Below are 24,695 nucleotides of genomic sequence, written 5' to 3'. Positions count from 1 at the left end.
ACGCCACTGTGAATATCAAAGGCGCTCTTAGCTTAAGTATGTAAGGGCCACTAAAGACAAACAAAAAATAATTTACCTTCCAACGTGTATTCATTCATTTAGCGGGGAAAAACTGTTTACTAGATATTACATTAAATGATAGTGTTTTTTTTACTTGCTGCAATGTTTCCCAGAAACCAAAAGCACTACTACGTCAGGATGACATCATCAACTTCAACGTATTTTCTTGTATTGAGTCCATTTCGCCACAGGAGAGCTTGTGGAAACATACTGGGTTCACTAATTGGATCATTTAGAAATCATAATATTAATTAACTAACGATAAGTTATTAACCAGACGCCATTGCAGGCAAACAAAAATACTGATGTGACACAATCCTTGAAATCGTTCCAATAGTTTCATCGTTAAAATTTTCCGCGCGTAAATGTACAGGCAAATTAGGTACTCCGCTACTTGTACTCCACCACACCAACTACAAACTTCTTGCAGTGAAGCCAATACCAAAGTTTGTGTCGGTCAATGATAGCAAGAGAGACCAGTGTATTTTAGAGAGGGATGAGGACTCCGTCATTGTGCTTCACTGACCCTTCCCATTGCGTCTAACTTCCAGTCAGCCGGCGCGCGAAGATGGCAATTAGAGATGTGCATTAGACACGCACTGATTCATATTCATTTTCTGGTTGGCTGACGCTACCAATAGCTTTCGCTCGTCTAAACCGAGCTGGTGGCATCGGGTAGAAATAATTTTGCAAACATGTTGACTAATTTCTTTCTGCTGAATGCTGATACATCTTCCAATATGTATGTATGTATGTGTGCGTGCGTGTTTTCATTCCTCTTTGTTCGCTTGTGTCAGGTAGCACCGGTGGAATCCTTGGTGGATCGGGGGCACTTGGGACGGGAGAGCCCAATGAGTACTGCTACAAAGTGCAATCTTGCAACACCTAAACCGCGAGTCCTATAACGAAGCAGCATTGCATTGAAACCAGGCGCTTACGTAACAAGAATAAAAAGTAATATTTTAAATATCATTCAGATACTATTGGTTTAGAAACCATTGACTCAAAGCAAATTGTAGATATTGTCACGTATGGGGAAAAGAAGTGTCGGCACATATTACGAGCAGCCGAGTCAGTGCTATCGAAAAGGCCTGCTGCCCAGAGATCTCAAGTGAAGCAGATCCCCTTATTCCTTGTTAACTGATCCAGCTTTCTTTTTCTTGTCGTTGTGGTGGTGTTTTGTTCTTTTGGATGACGCCTACTTTATCACGCAATGATATTTATTGTACTGAAGCCCACATAAAGAAATAATAGAGCCGCAAGAAAACTTACAGGAGAAGTGCTTGTCCACCCTGTTTCTTCGTGTTGTCTTTGAAGGCACTTCATTACCACCAGTGTTTATTAGCGCCTCTATTGCTCTTATGTGGCGAACTTCTCATGGTGTCTGGTAACTGCAAGCTTTGATAACTATAGATGTCTCGTTAATCCCCATAGACGTCTCGTTAAAAGCGGCACAGCTGGATGAACACCTTGCGACTCACTATTGCTTAAGGACCTCTTCCTTTGATTTTTCTATCTTAACAAGGTTTAATTGACGCTTAGTTAAGTCCTCATGTAAGAACATGAACGTTTTTGTGGGCCTACTTTGTATAAGATACCTTATTTAAATTAGGACCGAGCGCACTCAAAGAATATAGTATAGCGCCACAGGCACTCATGTCACGTGTTTCTCTATTCAAATTATTTGCAGCTTCTGGAGGCACTGGCAATGGCGGAACAGGCGGTGGTGCAATGGGCACTCAGGGTAAAGAACTAAGCAAAGCATTTTTCTCATTACGAAATCGCAGGGTCCTGTTATATGAACGATGTCATGTTGCTTCAACCTTGACGCGCTTACACTAATAATGCAAATGAAAACCAGAACTCTTAAATGAACTACGACAACACTTTCGTGAGAAACAACACAAACTGAACAATTGTATTAATTTTGTTCAGGCTCCTCACTTTGTGCATGCCTTTGAGGCACAACCACGACTTGACGTCTAGCCAGCGCAAATCTTTTTCCTATGTCTGCAAATCGTGACTCCCCTTCCCGTATCGCAATGTCATGCGCTCTTGTCACTAAAACATTGGTTCCCTTCACATTTCAATACAAGCACTCAATGGTTCTTCTATGTTTGCTTCGGACACCTTCACGATGATTTCTTAGTGCGATCCAGAGCGCTTAGAGGCCAGATAAGAGAGAATCGAGGCTTCATTTTAAGTGATAATTAGGCTTCCGTATAATAATTTTCGTGGCTTGTTTTGGTAATAAAGCTTAATTCCATGCATTGTACAAAGTAACCAGCTAGGCTTGCGTGTTCTGAAACACGCGGTTCAATATGTTATTGTGCATGTATCTTCAAACAATGTGTCGTTCTTGTGAAATAAGCCTGAAAACAAACTCTTCATTTAATTCCTTCGGTTTCTGTTCTCATTTAGGTTCTACTGGCGGCCAAATTGGACTAGGGGGTGGAGCTGGGACTGGTTTAGGTACGCGTACCTTTCACATATATTTATTACCACATCAATTATGCGCTTACAACAGAGGCGCACCCGCGTCTTCACCACTGCCGTGGCACAGTCATGGCATCCACGGTGCAGGCTGGGACAGTGCGTGGAGTGTCGGGAGGTCAGTAGAGACCTATATACACACGGCCTTTGCGCTTGGCTGCAAGAACGACGCTTCCAAGTGGGGAATATGGAGGTGGACGAACTCCACCACCGCTTTCAGTTCAATCGACAGGCCTACGTGCGTAGTCGGGCTGTGGGCTCGAGAGTTGTGGCACGAGCAGTAAAGTTACTGCTGAGCAGTTATGTGCAATCAACGGGCAGTGGACATCAAGTAAAGCAAAGAACGCTGGCAAACGCCGGCGGCTTTCTCATCGACTTCACCTCGTGCGCCATTGATTTACGACCCCTACAACGCCGCAGGCGGCACCAATCATCACGCTAGCGCATTGAGATGCCTGGGAGCGGTCGGGCCGCTGTTGCCAGGCGCAGATACAGCTGCATTGCGTAATAAGTCACCTCATCACGTCACTCTCACGTAGTCTTAGAACACCATTCGAGTAGCTGAAATGCGACGCCAAACCTTGCTACCGCATGCAATATTTCGCCATCTTTTTTTTTTACGATAGCTACCATTACAAGCATATTTGAGGAGGCAATGCTCTCAAATTTGGCAACTTAATCTGGCAATGCAAACGTAGGTTGACAGGTTGAAACTAAAGGAAACACCATTAATCAGGAATGAAAGCAAACAGCTCATCAAAAACTAAATAAGTCGCAGTCTCTCCAGCGGCGCTAATTACAAACAAGAGCATAGAGTGGAGACTCGATTTAATGAAGTGTGACCATGCTAGAATTATTTCGATAAATCAGGAAAATCGTAAAATCGAGAAATAAATGTTTCGTTCCTTCGAAACTTAAAATTGGTATGTAGCGGCACGCAAAAGCTACCGCCGCATCGTATTTGCAGCTTATCCAGCCATCTGCCGCATAAACAATGAAATAACCAAAGCAACCACCGCCACCTCTATCAAGGCGGTGTTTGGCCCGCTGTTTCGTGCGTGGGTGCGGCATGCAGCCTCGTAAAAATAAAGCTAGGGCCGTCACCATAGTGCCTATATGTCTTAACGTGATAGCTTTAGAGCATACGCTTGAAGAAATAACCGTCTTTGTGAAAATTAGAAAGAAAGCACCGCTTTTTCTTACTCATTTATATCAGGAAAAACTTCGTTAAGTAGTGTTCGGCGAAGTTAGTTTCGTTAATTCGGGTTGATGGCAACATTGAACCCTATGACTACCTGCCGAGGAATGGAAATTTCTTCGCTAGATCGGATCTTCGTAAAATCGGGTTTCGTTACATCGAGTTCTAACTGTACTGCAATCCAGTAATGTGTTACATAATCCAGATATATACAAGACAAACGAGTGTGAGTTATTTGGCTCAAAAGCAACTCTTGAGCATATGATGTGGGAATGTAATGGGCTGACTAGTGGCAACGTGGAGACAGCCCTTAGCGAAAGCGTTCGTGTGCGTTGCTGTGCTGCACTCATCAGCTCACACGCAAAAGATTAACTGTGCGCAGTCCAGTGGGCCGACGATGCCGCCAGAGCCCAACGGCTCGTGGAAGACGCCCAAGCAGGGTGAAGCCCACCATCTTCACTTGCCGGACAAAAATAAAGTTTTCACCGCCACCACCAAAGCAAACATTAATTTTCGCTCAGTATTGTCTCACTTCGACATTTATTGTGCATCGCTGTGGTGGATCCCATATGGCGTCTTACACGCCATTCAAAGGCGTCTCAGAAAGCGAGACGTCACTGCGTGAACTTCACGAGTACTTGTGTCATTCACGTACCGGTTATTTTTACATGGACTTCTTTGTATCATGTCAGTAACACTCCACCTGTCTCAGTAACGGCCCAGACATTCACTGATTTTAATGCGAAAGCATTATATACCGCGTTACGCGAAAATCCGTCGGTGTCCGCGTGACCGACAGATGATACCAAAAATGACTGATGACGCAAAAGAGCAAATACATGTCGAAAAATGCGCGGACTCACGTCAAATTTATCCGGCAGGTTTCTGTTATTAATGCCTTAGAGAATAAAAATAGATAAATTTTGGGCTGGATGGCAAGCGAACCGGGGCCTCCGGATTGTGAGATGAGCTATTGCGACTCGCGGTCGTGGTCGAGAGACGGACTATTGGAGCCGACGAGGAGGAGGCGGAAATCTTTATACAGTATGTACAATGCAGCAGGTAATAGCAGGTAATAGCATGAAGTAGCCGAGCCGAACAGGGCACCAGACTGACGGGGTGGCTGGTGGCGACTCTCCTAACAATAAGCCGGCTTTGCCTTAAATCCCTTTAGGCGTCCCATCTTCGGCACGAATGAGGCCGAACCGGTGCTGACGTCGACCGCCTCGCTTTCCTCTTTCGTCAAAGGAGAACTTCCAGCTGTGTAAAACCGGTCTCCGCGTCAGGGTTCTGTGGAATTCTGGAGGCTGCCAGTGGATTCGTCATGGTGCGCTGTGTCCCCGAACTCCTCAGTTCAAACCACGGAAAGGGTTCGGCATTTTCCTGGAACTTTGCCGGCTGTCACCAAGGGCAACCATTTCCGAAGAACGAGAGGGGAAGGGGGAAGCGCCCGTTGCCTCCATGTAGGCACAAAGTGAGGTAGAACAGAGCACGCTTCCCCCGACGCCACCGCGGATCCACTGTTTTGGCTAACTAAAGGTGTGGCTTAGTGCATGCGTCATTGACCACGTGACGGCGTAGCCAATGGGGAAGAGGTGGCGCCACGTCTGAGTGTAAAATATGAGCGCGTTCATGACGCTCCGAAGTCTACAAACGATATGTTTTTTGCATTGCCATACGTAAGCAACCTTAAGCACCTCTGTCGATTTTTTTTCTTCATCCTGTCTAAGTGTCCCATAGCTGCTTCTCAACCGAATTCCATGCAATCAATAATCGTCTCTGAAACACTCTCGCACCATCACGGTGACTCAGCGACGATGTTGTTCTGCTGCTGACCACATCACGTCTTCGGTGATGCCTAGCGCGGCAACCTTCTTAGGATGGCCGCGGAACACCAGCCATTGAGTGTGCATCGGAATATGCCATGCACTTGGTGCGCGCTGAAGCAACGGCACGCGTTCAGAATTACACAGAAGTTCTTTCTGTATGGGCGTAACATCTTTGTTGTCCCAGTGCGCTCTTCGGGCGTTCAACTACACTCACTTTTTCAAATAACAGTGCGCCGTGAACGCTATGAATAATGTGGCTCGTTTGGAATCAGGATTTCATTCAGGGATATGTAAAAGTCCTTGAACGCTTTTTTATTTCAGAGAATCTTACTTGAAGCAGGTGTTGTCAGTGCAGGATTTGGAGCAAATATACATATTCCCGCTTTCCTTAGGCTCTGGCACCGGTTCTCATGGCGGCGGTTCCTTAGGCGGCGGATCAGCATCTGGTGGTTTGAGTGAGTCAAGATTCCACCTTCTTAAGAGCGCAAGCGCTGTTTTCACGCCGACGAGCCATGGCAGTTGCGCAAGTTAAAACCAGCACCTTGCAGTTAACTGTAGGGTGCTGGCTCTATGCAGTTTGCAGTGGCTCCCTGCAGAAGTAAAGTCACCTGCCTGCAGGTGTAAGGTCGTTTGACATATCGATAACTACTTACTTGTGAAATCATACGGGCTCTTCTCGACTTTGTTAGAGTGTGTAATCTTGCAACTTACTCAAGTTTGTAGCTCAAGAAAGAAAGAAAAGTGAACAGCACATCAAATTGCGTGATCTCTTTTAGGTTCTTCTGGTGTTAGCTACGGCGGAGGCAGCAGCAGCGGATCAGGGCTTGGTATTTCGGGTAAGTGAACATTCGAACTCGTCGCAAAACACAGAATTCCCAGCGTAAGTGAAGGGACGTGGGGAAATGCGGCCGCTTATGTGGTTGAGCTAGTGACAACAGTTCAGTTTCTCACGATCTGCTAATTTATTGAGCAAAAAAAAGTATCTCTAGAAGAATTATATATATATATATATATATATATATATATATATATATATATATATATATATCTATATATATATATATATATATATATAGTCATATAATGAGAAGCCAACAAACACTGACACCAAGTACAACATAGGGGAAATTGCATGTGCTTAATAAATAAAATAAAGTAATGATTAATTAATGGAAATTAAAGTGGATGAAAAAACAACTTGCCGCAGGTGGGAACCGAACCCAGGGTTCGGTTCCCACCTGCGGCACTCCCAGGGTTCTACTAGTACAAATAAATACCCAAGAAAGTGGATGGGGAAACGCCGCCGCGGTAGCTCAATTGGTAGAGCAACGCACGCGACATGCGAAGGTTGTGGGTTCGGTTCCCACCTGCGGCAAGTTGTTTTTTCATCCACTTTAATTTCCATTAATTAATCATTACTTTATTTCATTTATTAAGCACATGTAATTTCCCCTATGTTGTACTTGGTGTCAGTGTTTGTTGGCTTCTCATTATATGACTAATAAATATCGGGTCCCTCGGTTAACCCCCTTTCTTCTCGTCTATTACTTAACGAGGGTCTCGAATCCGGCAACATTGATGCCTTCAGGTAGCATATGTGGGTTTATTGACCAGTTGCCTTCACCCAAAAAAGATCACGTTCTCGTGACGCCTGCGGCAAAAAAGACGTTCCACGTCCGCCGCCATGGTCTGTGAGTTGGGGCGCTGGCTAACACTCCCAGGGTTCTACTAGTACAAATAAATACCCAAGAAAGTGGATGGGGAAACGCCGCCGCGGTAGCTCAATTGGTAGAGCAACGCACGCGACATGCGAAGGTTGTGGGTTCGGTTCCCACCTGCGGCAAGTTGTTTTTTCATCCACTTTAATTTCCATTAATTAATCATTACTTTATTTCATTTATTAAGCACATGCAATTTCCCCTATGTTGTACTTGGTGTCAGTGTTTGTTGGCTTCTCATTATATGACTAATAAATATCGGGTCCCTCGGTTAACCCTCTTTCTTCTCGTCTATATATATATATATATATATATATATATATATATATATATATATATATATATATATATATATCCAGAAGAGTCACAGTTTTTTTCGGTTTCTCATTTACAGCTCTAGGTAGTTTCAAAACCATCTCGTATTGTTATTTGGGAAGTTGCGAAACGATGCGTCGCCACCAATACCGTACAACAACGTAGAGAGCAGGACGCTGCGGTACTAGACATATTGAGCTCACCGCGGAAGGTTAAAAAAGACACCCACATTAGCGCAACAGAGAAGTGGCTACGTCACGCGGTTCGACTGATAACTGCAGAAGCGTCATTCAAGACAGACGGAATCATTTTCCACTTCCGGAGGCGTTTCCTGTGCTTCCGTTTTAAAGAAAAAGATGTTGATCAATATATATTTTCACAAACAACGTTTAAATTTGTTAATTTTCGCTTTTCTTTGCTGTTTTGTTTCATCGGCTCTCTCCCTTAGTAGATGGCTTAGTTTCTCAACTCCTTGCTACTCCTGTTTCAAGTTGCGAATTTCACACGAAAATTGCAGTACAATTAGGAAAAAACCGGGCGGGGTAACAGGTGACATTCATATTGCTCATGAGTTTAACGGTTATTTCAGCGTTTCAGGATGGACACTGTTTTGCATGATGTTATTTTCCACCTTATCTAACCCATATCACGGGTGTATGTTTCTGGGAATCTGCCAGCGTCGCGGCGAGCCGTCACTCGAGAAAATAATGAAGCAAAAGGTAAAGTTAAACGCAACTGGCGTTTTCTCCGGCCACATACAGACCAGCTCACTACGATGTCAGAACCTTTCCTGGTTCCTGGATCAGCGCAAATAAAGAAGGTTGAACTAAAGAAGCAACAGCGTTCGAGTGAAAATTGCAATGGATGGCGACAACTGAACGCATCTCGAGTTAATCACGCGGGCACCGAATCGATAAGAAAACGACACTTCACACCTCAGGAGATGCCTATAACAACCGCCACCCAAAAAGGAGTGAAAAAGGCCGGAAAATATTAATGGCAAAATATCTGTTCAAGTCTCAAGATTGATTTGGCTGCTCTTAAGTAGTGTGCGTGTGAGGAGTGGTGGCGTGGGCGGGGAGGGCGGAGGGGATGGTATGCCGCTTAATTTCAGGAGGGGGAGGGGGGGGGGGGGGGCGAGCCTCCCCCTGGGTACGTGTCTGCTACTTTATAATATATACTGTACTCTACCATAGCGTGCAAGAAATATCATTTCTGCATGCAGAGCCACCGAAAAAGTTATTATATTTCGTGATCTGTGCATCGCAATACTGATGATTTAGATTTATTGGCATCCCTCATTGAAACGGGGCGGTGACAAATAGCCACCTAGCCTGCTTGAGTTAAGCAGGCATGCTGTAAATGATTTTGCTTCCAACATTTTTTGATACATATCCTCAATCTATTTCGCCTTGCGCAAAACTTCTCTATTTACCCTGTGGACCTACCTATGCCTGTAACGAATCCTGTGGTATCAATCTCCCTCTCAATTTTGCTATCTAATTTATTTATTTTCGCTCTTGTAAATCTTCATGGTCACTTTCTTTTCCGTTCTTTGCATCCGACTCGGTGTCTCTCTTTTCTTCACCCTCTTTTTGATGACTCTTGGTTCACTATTTAACTTTCAATTCCGCCAACTTTCGTGACCTCTTTTTCTATGCTGTGTCCACACTTTTCAGGTGCACACACTTGTTATCTTTAGCGGCCCATTTATTTTGATCCATGCTCCTGAGTCTTTCTTCAAAAGTAATTTTGCTCTGCGCTTCTCTGACTGAGACGGAAAGATGAACTCGGGACGAATTAAGCTGCACCCTTGCTACGTATAAGCAGGGACAACTGGCGGCGTATCATTTCGGTGTCCTGAAGCCATATATATTCCAGGATGTATTTTTATTTTTTCAAGCCAATTTACTTTACCGGCAATATCGACAATCGCTAATCTGCAGATATTCTTTACCGCACTGCCCGCGGTGAACCAAAGCCTCTTTTCCAGGATCTGGCGGCAGCATTTCGGGCGTCACTGAATCACAGCAAAGTCAGATAGGTGGTTTCGGTGAGTGCAACTGCTACCTTCTCATTATAGAAAGCACAGATTGGTAATCTTAAAGGCGCCCAGGAAACATTATAAAGTGCACATTACTGCCAAAGGATGCGGGACATCAAAGGGGTACTGAGCATAAGTTTGCCTGGGACGCTAAAGAGAAAGAAATCATTTTAGACAAGAAAATAATTCCTCCAATAGCGTATCTTCATTAATTTAGCGGGAGAAAGGCTCATTACTGAGCAATAAAAATGCATTAAGTTTACTGCCTGTAATTTTGTGCTGAAACCCCAGGGGCCACTACATCAGGATCACATCACCAACTTCAATGTATTTCCTTGTGTTATCGTCACTTTGGCAGAGGAAAGCTTGGCGAAACTTGCTCGGTTCAGTGACTCGTTTCTTTATGATGCAAAATATTCTTTAAATGATGACAAGTTGTTAACCAGACGCCGGTTCACGCAGACAAGACTGATGGCGCACTCTTAAACAAATGTACACCCTTTGGGGTGTATAATTGCCACATAACAATAATCATAATCTGCGTTGCTTGCATTTCCTTTCTTGAAAACGCAGCGCTTTCTACTTTCCTGCCGAGAACGCCCTGTCACGCTGATGACGCTCATGCCGAGATCGAAGAGTTAAAATGAGGAAATGCCAACAGGACAGATGGCAGTTATTGTTGCGTGGCAAGATACGATCCAAAGGGTGTAAATTTGTTTCAGTCTGTAACAGGGAGGAGGAGGAGGGAGGAAAGAGAAAAGAAGGCAGGGAGGTTAACCAGAATAACGTCCGGTTGGCTACCCTACACCGGGGGAATGGGAAAGGGGAAAGCAAAGATCACAGGGAGAGAGAGGAGGGAAGGAAAGAAGGAAATTGCGGCAAGTTCGCTGACGCGGGTGGTTTTCCAAAAATTGCCTTAATAGTCACAGGTGGTCGCACAAACCCGTCGTCCTTAAGAAACACAAAAGTGCCTTCACCGCTTTATGGGCCGACGGGCGATGGGGGCGGTGTTCCAGCAGCACCTGCACAGAAAGCGGCCGATTGTCCAGTTTTTGGAAAGCTTTGGCAAGTTCTTGTCTCTCTAGGGCATATCTTGGACAGTGACACAGCAGGTGGTCGATGTTTTCTTCGGTGCCACAGACCTCGCATGCTGCACTGTCAGTCACTCCAATTATAGTAGAGTATGCCTTTGTGAAGGCCACTCCTAACCAAAGGCGACAGAGAAGTGTAGCTTCACGTCGAGGAAGTCCGGGTGGAGGTCGGAGCTGCAGGGAGGGGTTTAGTCGATGTAGTCGTGTCAGTCGTAAGTTTTGCGAGTTCCACTCAGTCACTGTGAGGCTGCGTGCCAGGTGTCGAAGCTGCCTTGCAGCGTCAGTCCTTGAAAGCGGAATCGGAACGCTGTGCTCTTCTTGATGAGCTGTGCGAGCAGCGTTATCGGCGGAATCATTGCCACTGATTCCACAGTGGCCAGGTACCCACTGAAAAACGACTTCGTGGCCTTTTTGTTGGACGTCATGGTGAAGTTTCACGACTTCGTATGTCAATTGGTCATGACACCCGTGTCGGAGAACTGACTGCGTGCACTGTAATGCCAGCTTTGAATCACAGAACACAGCCCATTTTCTGGGTCTTTCCGAATCAATGAATTCCAGTGCTCGACGCAGGGCCGTAACAGTCGACGCAGTCTGTAACAGAATTCCTGAAATCGTTTTAGGGATAATTAAAGCCCTACTGCTTTTAATTTTCACTGCTTCGAGATGTCCGCGGGAACAGATGCTCTGAAGTTACATGCGCTAAAATCAAAGCACTCCATTTGCTTTTCTTTAGCTTGATCAACTGGTATGTCCTGATGAGGGGGAGTTCATTATACAGTCGTTTTGAACAAAACATTTTGTGAGTGGTAAAATCAAACCATTTTGATATTCCAATTTCTGTGTGAAACACGTGATGAGAATGGCGATGGCAAACCAGGAATTTCTTTGCGCATTCTTCAGCATAAAAAGGGATGAATTTGAATAGTTCCTTTGCTCTAATTTTGCGATGTCCTCTTAGACGTTTTCAGCGTTGTCTCCAATATCAGCAACGACAGATTCAATCGCGGAGATACACTGCACTAAAAACGCTGATGTATTTCTATTGATTAAGGTGTGACACAACTACCCTTTAATATGTCTTTACATGGCCAGGAAGTTCCGTGTCAACCACATGAATAGACAATCCACGAAAGTGCAGCACATGGCAATGGTACCGACCGGAAGATAGGGCGAATCACCACAAACTACTTATATGCTTGAAAAAATTTCTGGGGTTTTATTGCCGAAATCACGTTATCATTGAAGGTTTCCAGATCATTTTTCACCACCTTGTGTTCCTTAACGTGCATGTAAATTGGGCACTCCGCCACTTATAGTCCTCCTCACCAACGTCTTGCAGTGAAGCGTATGCGAAAGTTTGTTTCGGTCAATGAGTAACAAGAGAGAGCTGTGTATTTTATACAGGGAGAAGGCCTCCGCCTTCGTACATTATTGATCCCTCCCCTTGATTGATTTTGACCACCTGGAATTTTCAACGTGCCCCTAAATTACATGCACGAGCGTTTTGCATGTAGGTCCCGCAACGTCGGATTAAGCATCGCAACGTCATAGCCATTAGGCTACCACGGCGGATCAGCACCTATTGTTATCCACGCACGGCTCTTATGACTTCAACATAAAACAAATTTCTGCAAGTTATTTGCAATATTTATGCTCACTCAGTGCACACTATGTTTAGAGGAAATATTTGGTTAGTACAACAAGGTACTGAACTTATGATTCTGTCTTTTCTTTTTTAGGTACTCAAGGTGGTCATGGCGTGGGCGGCGGTTCAGGAGTTTCTGGTGGTGGTTCCCTTGGTGGAATCGGTGGATCAGCAGGTGGTATGTAGGGTGGCTGGGATAACAAAATTTTCTCTACTTTCTAAATTTTCTCTATTTCTCTACGAAATATAACGTTATGGGCGCGAAAGTGCTTTAGTATTTCAAATAACTCGTGCCTTAGTAATCCAAATGGAAACTGCCGCTCCGAAACAAATAAGAGCACTGTTTTCATAAGACGCAGAAAAAGAAAGAACACATACGAGTAGCTTAATCATTTTCCTCCTCCTCACTCGGCGCATGTCCCTGAAGGTCGTCGATGGCCCCGACGATTCATTTGTTCACATCGGAAAGGGTCCCAACAAATCCATCGCGACCTGCTGAAACTGTCGGCAAGGAGGCTCGATCGGCTGTAGTGAACCCGATGGCTTTGAAGGTGGCGTCTTGCCTCGCTGGCAGTCACGGCATGTCTTGAAGTATGGCGGGCGACGTCGGTGGTCAGGCGCGGCCAATAATATTTCTCTTTTTAAAACATGTTAAACCAGTTGGAAGTCACCGCTCTGTTCCTTTATCTGGCCCGCTCGGCATGTTTCTTTCTTTCTACGTTGCGCTGTACCAGTTTTAGAATGCTATACCAACTCGCCCAATCCTCAACCCTAGTCAGTATTTCTTTTGCATTCTTGCAAGCGTATGGGAAAAACCAAGGTGGCCGTCTCTGTGATCATCGTGCAGGGCGTGTAAGACTTCTGGTTGGAGTGCTGCTGGTACAGCAAGAAGGTAGTTTGCGCGGAGTGGGGAAAAGTTCCTTTTTACGAGGACGTCATTCCGCAAGCAAAACGAAGACAGTCCACGTCGAAATGCCCTAAGGACAACGTCGGTCTTGTCTTCGAAGTAGTCTCGAAGCCTTCGTAACTCCGCGTCTGCTCTATGCTGCTAGGCGAAGTCGTCTGCAGTTGTTCTTCCTAGGAAGGCGTCGTTGTCCAGTTCGTCTTGCGATTGTGGGTGAATAGAGGCGCACCACAGGCAGTCGGCGTCAATGTGTGTCCTGTCGGACTCATAAACAACGGTGATATCGAATTCCAGGAGTCTGAGACTCCATCGTGCTAGGCTCCGTTAAGTGTGGCAGCCAACACAATGCGTGGTGATTGCTTACCATTTTGAAGTGCCTGGCGTATATGTAAGGCCGCAATTTCGCCGTAGCCCAAATGATCGCAAGGCACTCTTTCTCCACCGTAGAATAATTCTCTTCCGTTTTTGATAGTAACCAGCTAGCGTAAGCTATGGCGCTTTAAAGTCCCTGCTTTCTTTGAACTAGCACGGCACCGAGGCCTATGCTACTTGCGTCCGTGTGTATTTCCGTCTCGGCGTCTTCTTCGAAATGTGAAAGCACCAGAGGTGACTGCAGCCGTCGCTTCAGTTCCTCAAATGCGTCGTCTCGCGGTGCTTCCCATTTAAAGCCAACGTCGGCTTTTGTGAGATGAGTTAAAAGTTCCCCTATGCTTGAGAAATCTTTTACAACGTGCCTGTAATATGCACACAGGCCAAGGAATCTGCGCACTGCCTTTTTGTCGATGGGTTGCGGGAACTTAGCAATGGCCGCTGTCGTCATTGGGTCGAGACGGACTCCAGACTTGTTGATGACGTGCTCTAGGAACAGAGGTTCTTCGTAAGCGCACACTTTTCCAGCTTGAGGGTGAGCGCAAATGGTTCGATCGTTTGTAATCCTGTCTGAAGCCGCCTCGGGTGATAGGAATTCGTGCAAAGACTACTGTGTCATCCAAGTAGACGAGACAAGTCTGCCACTTCAGTCCTGCCAAGAGTGTGTCCGTCACGCGCTGGAATGTTGCAGGCGCAGAGCAAAGTCCGAATGTCATCACCTTGAACTCGAAGAGGCTGTCTGGCGTGATAAACGCGTTCTTCTCTCGATCCCTTTCCTTGACTTCAACTTGCCAGTAACCAGACTTGTGGTCCATCGCCGAAAAGTACTTAGCATTGCAGAGTCGGTCTAATCCGTCCTCTATCTGTGGGAGGGAACATACGTCCTTCTTCGCTATTTATTGAGGTGTTTCCTTTTGAGGTATTTCCGAGGTAATTTCTTCGAGGTATACGATCGTCGTGCCCTTGTTGATGTGCTTCAACCCTTGGCTGGAATTTGCCAACATGACTTTCGTTTTTCTACCGTGTAGTCAAACGACCCCTCTTGTGACGCAAATTTCAGGGTCGAGCAGTAGATGTTGGTCTCCCCCTATGACGCCTTCTACGTATGCGTGTGTTTCGCTGCCGATGGAAATGAAAATGCTGGAGCAAGGCGGGATGCTGACCTGATCTTCGAGCACACTCAAGCCATGGTGACTACGAGAGCTCTCCAGGGGGATCGCTTGGTATTCGGATAGCGTTATAGACTTGGGCTTCAGGTCGATGACTGCACAGTGCTGGTTCAGGCAGTTTGTGCCGAGAACGAAGTCTTGTGAATACCGTTGGAGGATAACGAAAGTGACAGGGTCAGTCCGGTCGTGAACAGTAATTCTTGCCGTGCAGGGTCCAGTCGGCGTTATTACGTGTCCTCCATCAGTCCAAATTTGAGGGCGTTCCCACGCAATCTCAACTTTCTTCAACTGGGCGGCGATGGGTACACTCGTGACGGAGTAGTCTGCTCTCGTGTCGACTAAAGCGATGACTGTGTGGCGGTCGAGAAGCATGTCGAGGTCGGTGGTTCCTTGTCGTACGTTGCAGTTTGGCCTTGGTGTCAGATAACGGTTGCGTCATGTTTACCTGTGGCTGGAACGTCGCGTCGTCGGCTCTTGTTCCCTCAGCGTATTCTTGGCTTCCAGGCTTCGTCGGCATGTGGCGTCACGAGCATATGTCGTCAAGATAGTCTTGCCGACGTCTTTGTCAGCGGCGGAGGATCTTCGTCAGTTCGATGAGCAGCAACCATACCTCCATCCGTTGCTGATTTTAGTTTTCCGGATATGGGCTTACGGACCGGTCCAAGGCTGGGCCAGTTTATGGTTGGCAGTGTGGCGACAAGTAGGGGCCTGGTGACGGTGAATGGAACGGTCGTCGAGGGCTCCACTCAGTGGCTGCGGCGTAGTCGGCGACATCACGTGGTTGTTCACTTTGCATCACACGCGATGCGTTAACGAGGAATCCTCGTAGGACTGTTTTGCTGTATAGGCAACGGCTGTACACGAGGCGAGTTTCTCCACAGTGATAGAGCGGGCGGTGGTCGGGGGCGCGCCAAACGTTGCGCACCTGGTTGGCGACTGGTTGGCGTGCTGGCGGCTGAGGTGGTGGAAGGCGGAACTGCTCGTTACGGAGCCCTGGCGCGGGCGCGTAGGGAGAACGTGACGACGGGCTACATCGGCGTAGGTCATTGCTTCAGGCGGGGTTTCTGGGGATTCTGCCTTCACTTTGGGAACTGACAATGACCGCTGGATTTCTTCTCGCACGACCTCGGCGATCGAGGCAACCTGAGGCTTCGACGTTGGAAAAATCTTCTGTAGCTCCTCACGCACAATTGCTTGGATGCTCTTGAGCATCTCGTTGGCGCCAAAGACTTGAACCTTCTACTTCGGTGTGGCCACTTGGGAATCATATTGTTCCATGTGCATTTCCAGCGTCTCCTCTGTGGCCGTGGCTTCAGATAAAAATTCCGCGACGGTTTTCCGTGGGTTGCGCATTAGTCGGGCAAATATGTCTTGTTTGACAAACCTCACCAAGAAAAACACTTTCTTCTCTTCTGGCATGTCAGGGTCAGCAAGACTAAACGGGCGGGTCATCTCTTTGGTGAAGATGGCAGCTTTTTCGCTAGGTAGCTGCGTTCGACGTTCTAGAACTTCAGCCCTTTCTCTCCGTACCATGCTCGTAAAGGCCTGCAGAAAGCTGCTAGGGGACAGGTCCCATGACGTTAAGTTTCACTCTCGATTCCCTAACCATGTCCGAGCGTAGTCATGCAGCGAGAAATAAACATAGCGCCGCTTGTCTTAGCAATTCCAAGAGTTAAATGTCACGATTCTTTCGTAGGTCTCAAGCCGGATTTCTGGATCTTCAGTCGATGATCCGTAGAAGGTGAGGAGGCTGCCGTGGCTGTTGCAGCAGGATGGGGGACGCTAGAATAGCCATTGGCGATGTCGAGTTGACCACGATCTTCTTGGTCATCTCGGGTAGGAGGCTGTGCTCCGGGGGCTTGCTCGATGCTCCAGGGCCAAATTGGCGCGGTCTTCGGATTGCGGGTCTAGATCGCGGCTTTGCGTGCGCATCCGGTACATGAACGCACAAGCCCCTCCACCAGATGTCACGTAGTAGGGACGGTAAAGAACACAGTAGCAATACTGTGAAAGACGAAACTAACTTTTATTGAGTGAACCTGTGCTCACAAAAACAGGCTACAGCCAAAGCACAACGATAGTGGCGAACACAGTCGGCGATCGTCGAAATATGATCGGTGGGGCAAGTGTGTTGGCTTCTATGCATGAGTGAATCATCGAATGTTCCAGAATAATCGCTGGTGCTCGCGTGTCTTCCATAAAGCTTAGCATATTCGCGTCGCGCATACAAGCAATCAGATTACGCAAGGTTCAGTGAAAACAGACAGCGTAGAGAACCATCGATAACATTCGACAAACTTCCGATACGCGCAGGCACATCCTACGCTGAGCAATAACATTTCTTAGACGGTGGAACGCGGTCATCCAATAAAAAAAAACACATGTTAATACGAACTGAACAATTGTACTTATTTTGTTCAGCCTCCTCACACTGTGCATGCCTTTGAGGCGGAATCACAACTTTACGTCTAGCCAACGCAAATCTTTTTTTCCTATGTCTGCAAATCGTGACACCCCTCCGCGTATCGCAATGTCGTGCGCTCTTGTCAATAAAACATCGGCTACCTTCACTTCACTATGCAAGCACTTATTGGCTCTTCTATGTTTTCACCGAACGCCTTAAACGTGATTTCTTAGTGCGATCCATTAGCACTTTGAGGCCGCATAAGAGAATATCGACGCTGCAATTTAAGCGATGATTAGACTTCCCATTAATAATTTTCGTGGCGTGTTCTGGCAATACAGATTAATTTCGTGAATTGCATGAGGTACAAGGCTAGACGTGCGTGTTATGAAAAGTGATATATTTTATTAGCGTTCATACAGATGCCTTCAACGGACTGACCGTTTCTGTGAACGGAGCATAAAGAAAGTGTTCATTTATTTATTTCCTTTGGTTTCTGTTCTCTTTTAGGTTCTTCTGGCGGCAGCATTGGATTAGGGGGTGGAGCTGGGACTGGTTCAAGTACGCGTACATTTCACACGTATTTATTGCCACATCAATTATGCGCTTACAACAGAGGCGCACTCGCGTCTTCACCGCTGCCGTGGCACAGTCATGGCATCCACGGTGCAGGCTGGGACAGTGCGTGGAGTGTCCGGAGGTCACTAGTGACCTGTATACACTCGGCCTTTGCACTCGGTTGCAAGAACGACGCTTCCAAGTGGGGAATATGGAGGTGGACGAACTCCACCACCACGCTCAGTTCATTTGACAGGCCAACGTACCTAGTCGAGCTGTGGGCTCGAGCGTTGTGTGCACGAGCACTAAAGTTACTGTTCAGCAGTTATGTGCAATCAACGGGCAGGGGATGTCAAGTAAACCGAAGAATGCTGGCAAACGCCGACGGCTTTTTCACCGACTTCAACTTGTGCGCTTACGAAAGCGACCACTACAAGCACAATAGAAAAGGCAACGCCCTAAAATTTGGCAGATTAACCTGGCAATGCAAAAGAAGGTTGGCACGCTGAAACTAAATGAAAGACCCGTATATTAGTAAGGAATGAAAGCAAGCACTAATTTTCGCTCAGTATTGTCGCACTTAGACAGTAGTTTTGAATCACTGCAGCGGATCGGAAATAGCGTCTTGCCGCCCTACACGCCATTCACATGCGTCTCGGAAAGCATGACGCTGCTGCGTGAATTTCATGGGTACTTCGGCCATTCACGTACCGGTTGTTTTATTTTATTTATTTATTTATTTTATTTATTACAGAACCCACAGCACCAGTGTGGCACTACAGTGGGGGGGGGGGGGGTCATATAGTATAAACAACAAACAGTACAAGACTTGTCAATCCATCTGTTGTCTGAGTAACGGCTCACCTATACAATGATTTCAATGCGAAAGCATTATATGCCACATTACGGGAAATCCGTCGCCGTCGACGTGACCGAAAGACGGTGCCAAAAATGCACTTCAAGAAATGCTTGGATTGACGTCAAATTTCTCAGTGAGTTTCCTGTAAACAAAGTAAACAAATGGCCTTGAAAGGAATCTTTGCTGCATTTCGTTCTGAGTGGGAATCTGGCCCGAGCCTCCGGGGTGGTAGACGAGCACGCTCTCATGATGCCACGGCTGCTCCTCGGTTCTGGTTCACTAAATGTGTGCCTAGTGCTTGCTTCACTGCACACGTCACGTCGCAGCCATCTCACGGACTAAAGGTGTGGCCTGAGTGCATGCGTCATCGGGCACGTGACAGCGTAGCCAATGGGGAAGAGGTGGCACCCCGTCATGAGCCTATAGCATGAGCGCGTTCACGACTTTCGGAGGTCTACAAACGGCATAATAATTTCGCATTCCCACCATCTTAAGCCATCTTAGGAGCCTCAGCCAATTTTTTTTTCATCCTGTGTAAGTGTCCCATGGCTGCTGCTCAACCGGAATCCATGCGACATAACCAAGCAATAACCACCTCTTAAGCATTCTCGTACCGTCACGGTGGCTATGCGGGCATGTTGTTTTGCTTCTGACCACATCACTTGTCCGGTTCCCTACTACGGCAACCCTCTTAGGGTGGCGGCCTAACACCAAGCGTTGAGCCTGCATCGCAATAGACCATGCACTGGGTGCGCGCCGAATCAACGGCAGGCGTTCAAAATTAAGAAGTCCTTTTCTATGTGCGTAACTTTCTTGTAGTCCCAGTGTGCCCTTCGGGCATTCAACTGCGCCACTCTTTCAAATAACAGTATGTCATGACGGCTATGAATAACGTGGCTCTTTTGGAATAAATATTCAGGGGTTTGTAAAAGTTCTTGAGCTCTTTTTATCTGTTCAGAATTTTGTTTAAGAGGCAGATTTTGTCAGTGCTGGATATTGAGCGCGTAAGCATGTTCTCTCTTTCTTTAGGTTCTGGCGCCGTTTCTCATGGAAGTGGTTCGGGATCTGGTGTTTCGAGTGAGTGAATATTCTACCTCCTCAAGACCACAAGCGCTGTTTTCACGGCGAGAGGTCATGGCGGTTGCTCAAAGCAAATCCAACTGCTTGCAGTTAACTATAAGCCAGGCATATAGTTGTTTTACGTCTATAACTAGGTACTTGTGAGATCCTACGGGCTCTTCTCCACTTAGAGTCCAATCTTGCGGCTAACACAATTTCACAGCGCAAAAAAAAAGTAATAACCAGCACTTCAACTTCTTCTAGTTTCAGGTTCTTCTGGCGGTAGCTACGGCGGTGGGAGCAGCAGCGGTGGATCAGGGTTTGGTCTTTCGGGTAAGTGAAAATGAAAGTGAAAAAGAGAGAACTCCTTGCGTAAGTTAAAGGACATGGTGAAAAGCGCGCGCTTACTGGTTGACCTAGTGAAAGTGGTTCGATTTCAAACAATCTCGTAATTTATTGAGAAACAACGGAAATAAAACTATATGAAATCAACACTGCCGCATCAATGCTAAAACGGCAACCGCTACAATTTTTTTTAGTGCCATCCCCACAGTGTGCAAACCTGTTTCAGACATTTATTGCTGACTCGCAAGCAAGTTTCACTTTCTAAACTCGATTTGCTTCAAGTTCACGTCCCTGTGCCTTCTGTACGTGCACAAACGTTCAGCATAGACATTTTTGCAAAGTATACAGCTTTGGTACCTCCCACTTACCATTTTATTTTAATTTTCTATTTTAGGTTCTACCATCGGTGGCTCAAGTGCCGGTGGCGGAAGACTGCCGGGATTGTCGGGTAGCTTGGGTATGCGCATCTGGTGCCAATTTATTTGTGATCAAGCATGGCGTCATTTTAGCAGCTGCAAACTGTGAAAGCACTTTTGTGCTTGAACTTATGAATAGATTAAGTTTAGTATCTTAAAAGGAAATCAAGCAACATTACTTATATTAAGAAAGAATAGCACAACATATTTTTTCGCTATGTAGGTTGCATGTACACGCATAGCTGTGTAAATAATCGCCCTTCAGCACTAATTTACCTCCCTTACTACCTCTTAAAGCATTAACCTTGCTCCACCAAAAACTCTGACTGCTTCATTTCTTGCTCACTGAGTCTATTGTAATATATTCTGTGCTGTACCTTAGCATGCCAGAAATATCGTTCCAGCATGCAGACCCTCCTAAAAAGATTGCACATTTTGTGACCTGCGCATGCCGATGATGATGATGACGATGATGATGATGATTTATTTGCATCCCTTTTGAAACGGGACGATGACAAATAGTCGCCTAGACTGCTTGAGTTAGTCAGGCATGCTATACATGCTTTACATTCTAGCGTTTCTCTATCCATCTCAATCTTTTTTTTTTTTGCTTCCTCAAAACTTCTGTATCTTGTACCACTACCTATGCATCTAACGTATGCGGTGGTATCAGTCTCTTCTCTTCTGTTTTTCTACAAATACTTAAAGTCTCGCTTCCTTGTCTCGACTGGCGGCTGGTTGATGCATCAGTCCCCATTAAATCGAAGCGCTTCTAGAAGTTGTAGGTTAACTACGGGTCTCACTGGGTGATATCATTCCATTTCATTAGAATGTTTCAGAGGAACTTGAATTTGGCTTAGTTTGTGTTTACTGCATATCATATTTACCGCAAATAAAGACGGCGACAGCGGAATAGAGCACAAAAACGACACGGATGGTATTAGGATGTGCTGAGTGATCTCCGGATTTCTGTTGCAGCATACATATGCCTCATCTTGTTGCGACTATTTGCTCCGGTATGCTTTGGCCCTTATGCAATATGCCCGAGTCTCAAATGGCAAAGCACTTCCTTCTGTGTTGTGGCACAGGTTCTCCCTTCTAATTTCTTTCTTCCAACTCTTCTAAATATCCATGGCCCTTTTTGTTTCCATTCATTGCATCCATTTCCGTGTCCCTGATTGCCTCGCCTTCTTTTTGACGACTCCTGGTTCATTGTTTACACTTTCTATTCAGCTGTACTTGCTCGCCAACTTTCTTGACCTCTTTTTCTATGTTGTGTCCGAACTTTTCAGGTGCACATACTTGTTCACTTTAGCGACCCATTTATCTTGATACATGCTCCTGAGCCTTTCTTCAAAACTAATTTTGCCCGGCGCTTCTCTGACTCAGACGGAAACAGGAACTTGGGACGAATTCAGGCGCACCCTCTCTACGTAAGCAGGCACAACCAGTGGCGTATCATTTCGGCGTCCTGAAGCCACATGTATTACACGAGTTCCGTTTTTTTTTAATCCAATTAACCGTATCGCCAATATCGACAAGCGCAAACGTGCAGGTATTCCTTACCGCGCTGCCCGCGGTGAACCACAGCCTCTTTTCCAGGATCTGGCGGCAGCATTTCGGGTGGCACTGAATCACAGCAAAGTCAGATAGGTGGTTTCGGTGAGTGCAACTGCTACCCTCTCATTATAGAAAGTATAGATCGGTAATTTTAAAGGCGTCCAGGAAACTTTGTAAGATGCGCATTTACTAGCTAAGGACGGGGGACATCAAAGGGGTACTGAGCATAAGTTTGTGTAGGACGCTAAAGACAAACAAAAAATAATTTTGTACTAATAAAACATTTCTCCAACAGCGCATATTCCTTAATTTAGCGGGAAAAAGGCTCATTGCTGAGCCATAAAAATGCATTAAGTTTACTTTCTGTAATTTTGTGCTGAAACCCCAGGGGCCACTACATCAGGATCACGTCACCAACTTCAATGAATTTCCTTGTATTATGGGCTCTTGGCATAGGACGCTTGGGGAAGCTTGCTGGGTTCAGTCATCGGTTCCTTTACAATTAAAAATATTCCTCATCTGACGACAAATGGTTAACCTGACGCCTGTGCGCGCAGACAAGAAGGATGGTGTAACAGAATCCTTGAAATCGTTTTAAAAGATCTTAAGTTTACACTGATTTGTTTGTTTACACAAGTTGTCTGTGGAACTCCTAATAAGAATACTGCTGGTCATCCAGGAATCTTTTTTACGTATGCTTCAGCATTCAAAGGTTCGAATTTGAATAATTGCTCGTTCGAAATTTTTCACTGTCACCTTAAACATCTTCAGCGTTGTTTTCAATGTCAGCAACTAGATGATCAATCGCGGAGATGCACTGCAATAAATATACTAAAGTATTTCTTTTGTTGGGTTGGTAGCACACTTACCCTTTATAATAATAATAATAATAATAATAATAATAATAATAATAATAATAATAATAATAATAATAATAATAATATAACGATTTATTTCCATCACCATTGCATTGACGGAGGGGGATGGGAATAAAAGCGATTGACGCTTGACTATGTTCCCACCCCCCGTACAGCAGGTGAGCAGTGGCATGCGACGCAACTTCTGTCACGACAGCAAGTACAATGTCAAACAAAGCATTAGTACAAAGACATTTATGCAAAATACACAATCACCAGCCTGTGTGAAAAAAAAATAAACGGATTGGAAAGAAAGACAAATGCAGCAACTGAAAACAAGAACTCTTATGAAACACCAAAATAACAATAACAGCCACCAAAAATACGCTTATAAAACAATTACCCACAGGAAAGTTCACAGATGCCTAAATGTTGGAGAATCAAAGGGACGCATTAAGGAGAAAGTAGTTGCGAAGGTTAGAGCAGCTAATGCTTCCTAAGTCTATATTTTATCAATTAATTTGTTAAGTAAGGATGGAAGTTGAAATGCTACCATTTGGCATCCAGAGTTTTTTTTTCTTACTTTTTGTAATAGCCAGTGTGGTTTATGACGGCGTGGATAAGTACAAAGAAGTAATTCAATCGGGGCTAAGTCAGATATATTACTTATGCATCTTCTTTGTTCTACTTTGTGGGTGCGTAGTAGTCTATAAGCATAGAGGCTAAAAACAGTAATAGTCTTGTGCTTGAAAAATACGTTTTTTGTGGAGTGTCTATTTGGCAGGTTATGAACTAATCTGAGGGCCCTTTCTTGGAGAGTTCCTAGTTTTTTCAAGCAGGTTTGTGTAGCAGTACCCCATACTAATGAGTACTAGTTTAGATGTGAGCGAAATAATGCATGATATAAAGAGCATTTTACCTTTTGTGGGAGATAATTTTTGAAACGCGTTATGAATCCTATGGCTCTAGATGCCTTTAATGCTACATAGTCTATCTGGTCGCCTCACAGCATCTTTTCGGTGATTGTTGCGCCAAGTGATTTGAATAAGCTTACTAACTCAATCTGGTCTCTGCTATAATATAACTCACTGAAATCACCGCATTTTTTTATTTTTGGGACGAAGAAGGACAAAAGGGTCTTAGACTTGGCAGCTTTAACAGACAAAAGATTTTTATCGGACAATATATGTATTTTTTCCAGGAGCATATTTGCGTTTGTCCTCAACTTACTACTGCTATCGTCAGATAAAAACAAACCCGTATCATCGGCGTAGATTATGAAACGAACATTAGTATCCACACTGATGATAACATTAATGTGCAGCTTAAAAAGCAATGATCCAAGATACTCCCTTGGGGTACCCCGCATGTCTTAGAGTGTCTTAGCCTGACTAGGACGTTCCCTGTCAGGAACTCGAATAGACAATCTACATAAGGGCAGCACATCGCAACATTACCTCTCGGAAGATGGCGCAAATACGCACAAACGCCTTTTATGCTCGAAAAAATTTCTGGAGTTTTAAGTGCCGAAGTCACGTTATAATTGATGGGCTCCAGATCACTTTTCACCACCTTGGGTTCCTTAACGTGCACGTAAATCAGGCACTCCGCCTCACCAACGTTTTGAAGTGAAGCGAATGCCAACGTATGCTTGAGTAACTATGCATGAGTATGCATGAGTAACTAAAGAGAGCTAGGTATTTTATACCTGGAGGAGAGCTCACCCATTGTGCATTATTCATCTCTCTTTTTCGTCAAGCTTCAATGCAGTCGGTTTAGTGAAAGCGCCAATAAGAGAC

General features: G+C 45.4%; 1 protein-coding gene and 1 long non-coding RNA gene across 51 annotated transcripts in view; one reads left to right on the top strand and one right to left on the bottom strand.

Annotated features, from left to right (window-relative positions):
* Positions 1-22,101, bottom strand: part of LOC135904402 (uncharacterized) — a 40,506-nt gene extending 18,405 nt beyond the window's left edge. Inside the window, exon 1 of the long non-coding RNA XR_010565105.1 lies at positions 22,046-22,101. This is a non-coding gene — a long non-coding RNA (uncharacterized lncRNA). The remainder of the gene's footprint in view (positions 1-22,045) is intronic.
* The window catches only part of LOC135904396 (uncharacterized), a 76,559-nt gene that overhangs the window by 21,198 nt on the left and 30,666 nt on the right, over positions 1-24,695 (top strand). For 49 of the 50 annotated variants that reach the window (XM_070521603.1, XM_065435176.1, XM_065435177.1 and 46 more), the window contains 11 exons: positions 1,751-1,804; positions 2,482-2,532; positions 5,973-6,035; positions 6,357-6,416; positions 9,607-9,666; positions 12,491-12,574; positions 17,753-17,803; positions 19,689-19,736; positions 19,983-20,051; positions 20,458-20,520; positions 22,082-22,141. In XM_070521603.1, coding sequence (XP_070377704.1) covers positions 1,751-1,804; positions 2,482-2,532; positions 5,973-6,035; positions 6,357-6,416; positions 9,607-9,666; positions 12,491-12,574; positions 17,753-17,803; positions 19,689-19,736; positions 19,983-20,051; positions 20,458-20,520; positions 22,082-22,141 — 663 coding nt within the window. The remainder of the gene's footprint in view (positions 1-1,750; positions 1,805-2,481; positions 2,533-5,972; positions 6,036-6,356; positions 6,417-9,606; positions 9,667-12,490; positions 12,575-17,752; positions 17,804-19,688; positions 19,737-19,982; positions 20,052-20,457; positions 20,521-22,081; positions 22,142-24,695) is intronic. The other variant, XM_070521604.1, reaches the window with a different exon arrangement.

This window comes from Dermacentor albipictus, chromosome 7 (assembly GCF_038994185.2).
Source record: "Dermacentor albipictus isolate Rhodes 1998 colony chromosome 7, USDA_Dalb.pri_finalv2, whole genome shotgun sequence".
In the NCBI taxonomy this organism is placed as follows: Eukaryota; Metazoa; Arthropoda; class Arachnida; order Ixodida; family Ixodidae; genus Dermacentor; species Dermacentor albipictus.
The sequence above is the reverse complement of the archived record's forward strand: the minus strand, read 5'-3'. Positions and strand labels throughout refer to the sequence as shown.